General features: G+C 51.2%; 2 protein-coding genes across 3 annotated transcripts in view; one reads left to right on the forward strand and one right to left on the reverse strand.

Moving 5' to 3' along the window:
• zgc:172076 overlaps nt 1-8,091 on the forward strand; it is a 31,837-nt gene that overhangs the window by 13,381 nt on the left and 10,365 nt on the right. The gene's annotated exons all lie outside the window — the stretch shown is intronic.
• LOC113746562 (uncharacterized) lies at nt 169-8,011 on the reverse strand. Its single transcript, XM_027282658.1, has 2 exons — nt 669-8,011; nt 169-579 (listed from the first exon to the last, which is right to left on the reverse strand). Exons 1-2 carry the CDS (start codon nt 7,092-7,094, stop codon nt 571-573), a joined length of 6,435 nt encoding a protein of 2,144 aa, XP_027138459.1. The 5' UTR covers nt 7,095-8,011; the 3' UTR covers nt 169-570.

An 8,091-nucleotide genomic window follows, 5' to 3' on the forward strand; every position in this document is an offset into this window, starting at 1 on the left:
ATCAGGACGTCATCGTCATTGTGGCTAAATCAGAGTTTCAGTTCAGCTCTTTGTTTTCTACAGTCAGAGCATAAACAGCTGATCAAGTTTAAAGATCAAAGTTTTCAGGTTGTCAGACCAGTTCTGACTCCCCCTCATTTGTCAGCAGTGAGCGTCATACTGGAAAGTTCTACACCTCCCACTTGGTCTACTGATTCTGGAATCCAAGTAGGCCACCATAACTAGCTTAAACAGTTAAACTTTTAGACATTAATTACGTCTAAACATTAATAACTATAAGGTCAAAGTAATGTTAATGTCCATAAACAACACATATTGTCCTCGATAATACTGTAGCATCTCCTACCGAAACACACCACCAGCCTCCCAACGTCCCTGTGGCGGGTGGTGGAGGGGGGGTCTTGATCCTTAACCGAAACACACCGCGTGGCGGGGATCCATTACCGAAACACACCACGGGTGGGGATCCATTACCGAAACACACCGTGTGGCGGGGATCCATTACCGAAACACGCCACGGGGTGGGGATCTTACACTTGCTCCTCCACTGGTAACAGAACCACCAGTCTCCTAACGTCTCTGTGGAGAACAGTGGAGGGGCTGTCCATTATATCTCGGCTTCTTTTGGGCTGCCCGTCAGACACTGGACAGCTTTGACATGTCCTCACCTTCACGTCTCGTACTACGCCCTTCATATCAGGGCAGGCCTCCACGACTCGACCCAGTCTGAACCGGCCCCTCAACGCGTTCTGGTCAGCTAACCACACCAGGTCCCCTGCTGCAATGTTCCTAGCAGGCGCGTGCCACTTCTGCCGGACGAAGAGGCCCGGACCTGCCAGCTGACTCCACCGTGTCCAGAACTTGTTGACCTCGATCTGGATCGCCCTCAGACGCACGACAGGGTAGGTAGGATACTCGAACCCTCGGGTATCTCCGCTGGGTCCCACACGACCAAGCAGTAGTGAATTGGGAGTGATAACTTCCACTGCCTCGTCTTGCATCTGGGCCCTGGCACCAATCGGTCTCTCGTTCGACAGGTTAGCTGCCAGGTAGAGGAGTGTCTGGAATTCCAGCGTCGTCAGGTTACCGCCTTCGCCAACGCTGCTTAACGCTCTCTTGAGTACATGGACGGCTGCTTCCGCCGCGCCATTTCGGTGGGGAGAATCTGCCGGATGAAACACCCATGTCCAATCAGTTCCTCCAGCTGCCGCCTTCTTCTGGATCTGATCCTTGTCAACACTACTTAGGAACTCATAAAGCTCCTGCAACACTGGCCTGGCGCCCACAAAGTTAGTCCCCTGATCCGACCAGAGTTTTCTTGGGTGACCCCTGAGAGCTGTGAAGCGCTGGTATGCTTTCAGGAAACCTTCTGTTGAAAGATCCTCCACAATGTCTGCATGCACTGCTCTTGAAGCCATACAGCTGAACACCACACCCCAGACTTTCATCTTTGTTCTTTGTTTCACAGCATCTTTGACGACATAGGGGCCAAAGAGGTCCAGTGTCGTAAACTCAAATGGTGCGGCCGGTTCAGTTCGTTCGAGGGGAAGCTCACTCATCACCTGTCTGCACATCCGTGCTTTAGACTTTCGACAGCGCATACAGGAGTCAATGACACTTCTGGCGATTCTTGGTCCCTGCACCACCCATGCTTTAGACCTCACCCGAAGGAGTGTGCCAGCAACACCTTCGTGGTTAGCCTCATGAGCCTCCCGTGTGAGAAGCGTACTGATCCACGCCTTATAGGGAACCAGGGGTACACCGGTCTCTCTTGGGGTGACGGTCTGGACTCTACCATGGCATTGCAGGAGCCCTGAAGCTTCACCCCTGCTGACAACAAGTCTGTCCAATGTCGTCACAGGAAATATAACTCCCTTCTGGGCAGCCAGGCACAGGTCCTTAAATGCAGTTTCAAGTTCTCTCACTGACAGTACTGCCTCCCACTTTGCTGGCATAGAGTCTCTCCCTATGCATGCCAACCACTTCCTCACGGCCCTGCGGACATAACCAACTACTCCACAGAGTTTCGTTAGAGAGCTATACCTGGTTGGATCCACCTGGTCTATGAGTGAGGCTCCCCACAGTGTTTCTGCTTCTTTGGTCTCAACTGAGGTCACTTCCACCCCATCTGCTGAGGACTCTGGAGCCTTACTAACTCTGTCAGGGTTTAATAACTCTTTTGCTTGAGCCCTGGTGAGGACCGCTGAAAAGGCCTTTCTCTGGAGTTTACTGACCATCTCTCTAGCATCGGCTGCCACTTCTGAGGCGGACTTCATAGGCCAATCCTCGACTGGACTAGACAGGAAATTGGGACCCTTTTGCCACACAGAGTTCTCATCCAGTTGTCCAGGAGGGCACCCCCTTGTGACTAGATCAGCAATGTTGACCGCACCTGGGATCCACCACCAGTCAGCTACGGGCCCAGCCTTCTGAATCTCTCCGACTCGGTTCGCGAAGAATGTCTGGAATCCGTAACTCTCTCTCTGGATGGCACCCAGCACAGTCTGACTATCAATGAAGTGATACCACTTCTCCACATCCAAGCGCCCATGCTTCAACATGTACCCCTTCAGGCGTGTGGCGAAGACAGCCCCGCAGATCTCAGCCTTGACCGCGTCGCCTTTCTGGTCAAGGGGCGTTAACTTGGCCTTCGACTCCACCAGCCGGATGACCACCCCACCCGATGTTTGCCATCGTAAGTACAGTACAGCACCATAGGACTCACAGCTCCCATCAGAAAACGTGATTCCCCAGGGCTTGTCCATCCAGCCGGAGGGCGTGAGGCATCGGTGAAATCTGATGTGACCTAGGCGGGTGTACTCCTTGAACAGCTCAATTGCCATCCCTCGGAGCTCGTCAGAAAGGGGCTCATCCCAGGTGTCTTTCGTAAGCTTTCTAGCCTCCTGGAAGGCTCTCCTCACAAGAATCACTCCTTTTTGTTTCACAGGTGTTGCTAGACCGATTGGGTCGTACAATCCAGCGACCTGGCTCAGGAGAACACGACGAGTCAGTGGGATCGGTGTCTTTACATCCACTTCCTCTTCTGTGAGGTCAACCTCAGTCCTCATCTTCTTCTTCCTTCTAGAGAAGTTAATGGAGACCATCACAAAGAGTTTGTCCTCTCGCACGAGGTAGCCAACCCCCAGGGCTTTGTTATCTTCCTCCCTTAGCTGGTTGGGCAACACCAGTGTTACTGGCTTGGTTTCCCCCCGCCTCCCACTTTGACCGGACCGGACCCAGGGCTTGAGATAGAAGCCTCCAGCTCTCAGTATCCTCTCCACACCCTCTAGGATCTTGCCTAGACACTGTGGGTCATTGTGGGACGTGAGGAGATCATCGACGTAGGAGTCTTCCTCGATGACCCTTCTTTCCTCCTTCATGTCATAGAATTGGGGCAACCTCGCGGTCTCTCGCATGGCTACCTGCGCGATGCATCCCGCCGGTTTGTCTCCCATGTTCACTCTCACGACAGCATAGTCCTCAATCTCATCCTTAGGTGAGTCCCTCCACAAGAATCGATGTACATGAACCTCTTGTTCCTCGAGCCATACCGAATTGTACATCTTGGTGATGTCTCCAATGGCTGCGTGTTCCCCTTCCCGGAACCTGAGGAGCACCGCCCTGATGGGATTAAGAACGTCTGGGCCTTTGAATAAAATACTGTTCATGCTCACTCCTCCAAATTCCTGACTACTATTCCAGACGAGGCGCACTGGCGTAGTCACTGAATGGGGGTTTGGTGCGGTTAGATGGCTCACCCACCACACAGCACCCTTCCAGCTGTCCATCGCATCCTTGGTGAGCTTAACAGCAGCTCCCCTCCCCACCATCTCGTGGACTTGTCTCATGTAGGCCTCTTTCCACATGGGGTCTTTCATGAGCTGCCGCTCAGTCTTCAGAAACGTTGCCTCCACAGCCTTTCGGTTGTTGGGAAGGGAGGTTGGGTCTTCCCTCCAGGGGTACTTTGCATCCCAATGTGACTGGTTGCTGTGGGTGTCACCCTCCCGGAAGGTCAGGCCTGCTCTTATAATCTCCAGCTCCTTCTCGTCAGCCAGAGACATCTCCTTACCTCCTGGGGGACATTTCCCACACTGACACCCTCCGCAGGCGGGGTTACAGGCAGCTCCGATGCTGTCCCATTTTAGCCACTCAAGGACCTCTTTATTGCACACTGCTGTTGTTCGGACTTCCCTGCTAATGTCTTGTTTCAGGTTGCTTTCCGGTTTCCTGGCGAAGTGTTCCTCAACTTTGACGGCTACTGTTCTCATGGAGTGTGCGAAGTGCGTCTTCGAGTGCCATGTGGTCACCTCCACTTCTTCGAAAAGATCTGGATGCACACCGCTCACGGTCTTGCCTAGAGGACCGTCCCACAGCACCAGGTCACCGGCCCTTTGCAGTCTTTGTGGAGCTAATCTGCCTTCCCGAGTACTGATCAGTAGGTCTACTTTCTTTGGGCGGGCCAGTTCTCCCGGCTTAACTTCTGGGAAAAATTGCTCTAGGCGCTCTGATGTCACCACTCGATCCACTTTTGCGATATCTTCCATCCCATAGCAGATCATCTTGTGGAGCTTCAAGGTCCCTCGTGAGGTCCACACCTTTATCGTCACAAGATACCTTTTTGTGTCAACTTTTACCTTCATCGTACCAACACCATACACTACAAGTGAGATTGGTTCACCGGTCAATCCGAGCCTCTCTGCAGCTTGGTGTGTAATATAATTAGTGTCGGAAGCAAGATCGACCAAGGCTCCAAGGCTGTCTCCTCTTTTTGTTGTGACAGGCACAAGCATCATGAGGACTGGATGCTCCTTTAGGCCGCTCCGTTCTATCAGACTCTTGTCAGTAGACACCCTCGACGTTGCCTTGTTTGTACAGGCTCTGCGGACGGCTTCCAGCTGACGGGGAGTCAGTCCTAACTCAGCGAATACAGCCTCTTGCTCCTCTGTTGGACCACGTGGTCCCCCCTTTTCCTCTGTTTTGACCTCCCTCTTAGTAGGCGCCGCCTTGGGGCAGAGGAAATAGTGGTGGTCCGCTGGAGTGTTGCCTCTCTTACACTCTTCCTTACGACAAAGGAAATTTGGAGTGCAGGTGCTATTGTCTCCGTGAAAATCCAGGCACTTTGAACATATTTTTGCCTTTTTCACATGAGCTTTCTTCTCCGAAAGTGTTGCTTTCCTGAAAGCTTTACAGCGAAACAGTTTTCCACCGTGTTCTTCATCACCACACACAGCACATGGTATCCGCTGGGAGTCTCTTTTGATTTCACTTGCTGCAGCCTTTGTGAACGACTTCTTGTCTCTCCTTCTGTCACCTGGCTTTTCCCGGTAGCTTGGTCTCTCTGGAGCGTTTGCAGGCCATGGCTTGCTGGGTAGCAACTGTTCCAACCTCACGAGTAACGTCTTTTGGTCTTCCAAGAACAACAAGAGCCTGTCGAAACGATTTCCTGGATGGACATGGTTACTAGGGTTACTTACATACATGAGCCACTCCCGTTTCATGACGTCGGGAAGTTTACTCTCTAGAGACCGAATCACCAGTTGGTTCTGTAAAGCGTCTACGCACCCCAGGTCTGTGAGGTCCAATGCTGCTCTCTCTACAGCTAGGATCAACTCTAACGTCTCTCGTGGCTGATGATTCTTTACAACAGGTCGAGACTGTAGCTCCATCACGATCTCTTCGGCTGTTTGTGCTTTATCACCATAATGATTCTCTAGTTCTCTGAAGATATCGTTTGCTTCTCTGCAACGCAACAGTCTGTGTTCACGTTTCACAACCTCATCTATACTGTCTAACAAATGAAGTTTCTTGCACTCTCGTGACCCCGTAGGTTCTGCTTGTGCCTGGATACTCTCCCATTCAGCTTTCCACCGCCAATAGTCCCTCCTGTCCCCGGAGAACTTAGGCAAACTTATGGGTGTGAGTCTTATCTTCGGTCGCGCCCACCGATAGCTATCATCCCCGGCGTACATACCAGAGCTGCTATATGGCCCGCTACTCCCTTGGCCCATGCTGAGGTCGACGGGTGGAGCAGCGCGAGCGCTCAACAGTTGTGGTGTACTGGTGAGGGTCGGCGGTAGGGTGAAACCGACATTGAGCCCACTGTCAGATTGTCTTGACTGCATGGTGGGTTTTAATGTCTGTTGGGGAGTACTGAGTATGCCAGGTACTACGTAACTGCTCTGAGGTTGATTACTGATGGTAGCAACTTGAGGAGCGCTGGTAACAATGCTTACTCTGTCAGTGGGAATGAATGGAGGAGGGCTCGTAACATATACAGTTCCCTGCCCGTTAATGGGCAAAGTGATAGCAGCAGCCTGGGTGTTCATAGGTGGAGTGGTAATAGCAAGAGTTGTTGGTTGGGTAACAGTGATGTTATTAGCGGCTGAAATGCTGTCACTAACCGATGTGACACGGTCGCCGTCTGCGTTATCACCCTCTGCCTCCCGGCCTTCATCACCGCTGCCATCGTCATTATGATCTGTACTGCCCCTCTGCATGTTCTCTGTTTCCTGTCGGCATGTCCACACATCCATCAGTTGCTCCTTGTCTTCTTTCAATGATAAGAAGAGCATCCACTTCTCCTTTCCATGCGGCCGATAGTCTCTCCAAGTATACACCACGTCTCTGAGCTCATGTAGTTTTCTATCCAGTTTACCACTTTCGACCCCTTGCAGCATCCATGGCACTGTTCTATCTTTCCCGAGTGCTTCTGCTTGATCAAAAACTAACTTGAATTGTGTTACGAGAGCATCTATATCCGGCGCTGCATACTTTGACCATAACATTTCCATTATATTGTCCTCGGCTTCACGGAACGCTTTCTCACTGCTGTCTCTCCTTACTAGGGCATCGTGAGACTCACTGTCGTCACCTGTTGAGCCCATTTGCTCTAGTTCGTCAATATATTCATTATTAGCATCAAGGAGTTTACCATAATCGTCTCTCAATCTTGCCAACTCTTCTGACAGATCACCTTCACGTAAACGGCTAGAGTTGACGCTAAGGCGGTTTAACCGAGTTGTAAAGTTGCGTTGTGCATTTGAACGTCTCCGCTTTAGGCTCTCTAGGTCTGGTTTATCATCTGCCATTTTCATAGCCTCTGGGAATCACTAGAATCACTTTAATAGCCAAAAGAATCGTTTGAAAGATTCGTTCGAAACGAACGACTCGTCTGTGAACGGCTCACGAGCGCTCTTTTGCCGTCTGTTCCCGCCGATGCGCAGTCGACAACACTGACTGGGTGGCTATCAGTTAGCAGCCTCCTTTAGTATAGCAAGTCAGCACGAAGCATCACTCAGAAACAGTCACTTTATAAGCTCTTTAGCTTTTATACAATCCACACGGCCTTACTTACAACCGCAGTTTCTCCAGCCCTTTAACGGCCCCGTTAGCTCTCGGCTTCGGCTCGTCCGTTGCAGTGGCGTTGTTTACGGCCGCTTCCTTCGCCAACTCCGGGTCTCCGGTCCCGGCGCTGGTCCTTAACGATGGCCGTTCTCCGCTCGGGGCGCGTACACTCCGTGTCACGGCTCCGACAGCGGTTTACAACTGTCCAGATTTTCCTCAGCTTTCTAGCTTATTGAACTCCCCTCTGGAAGGGTTGCCAGGAAAGTACGGCGGACACAACTCGAGTTTTTCCTTTTGTTTATTTTGCACACACACGGTCAAATCCTCCACTAGATAGCCTGCCTGCTACAGGTGTGCTAGCACTATTACCGGTGGTTTCCAACTGTTTTAACTAGGGTTTAACTAGGTTGTAAACCTGTAATGTAAACATAAACACAAACCCAAAATTAACCAATAGAATTATACAAATGTTCGTATAATACTGATTTTTGTATCTTTGTTATAACTCACCGACAAGGCGTACTGGTCCTGACGATAAATGATAACGAAAAATAAACCGAGCAACTTCGCCCTGCAGTGACTGCGCATGCTCCCCATACACAACCTGGAGATCATGAAAACCACAACACACACTGCACACAACAATACAGTAACAGCTACGGGAAAGTTCTACACTACCCCTCTAGAACACTGCGCTCTCAGGACGCTGGGTTCCTTGTGGTTCCTTGTGGTTCCTTGTGGTTCCTA

This window comes from Larimichthys crocea, chromosome X (genome assembly GCF_000972845.2).
Source record: "Larimichthys crocea isolate SSNF chromosome X, L_crocea_2.0, whole genome shotgun sequence".
Lineage (NCBI taxonomy): Eukaryota > Metazoa > Chordata > Actinopteri > Sciaenidae > Larimichthys > Larimichthys crocea.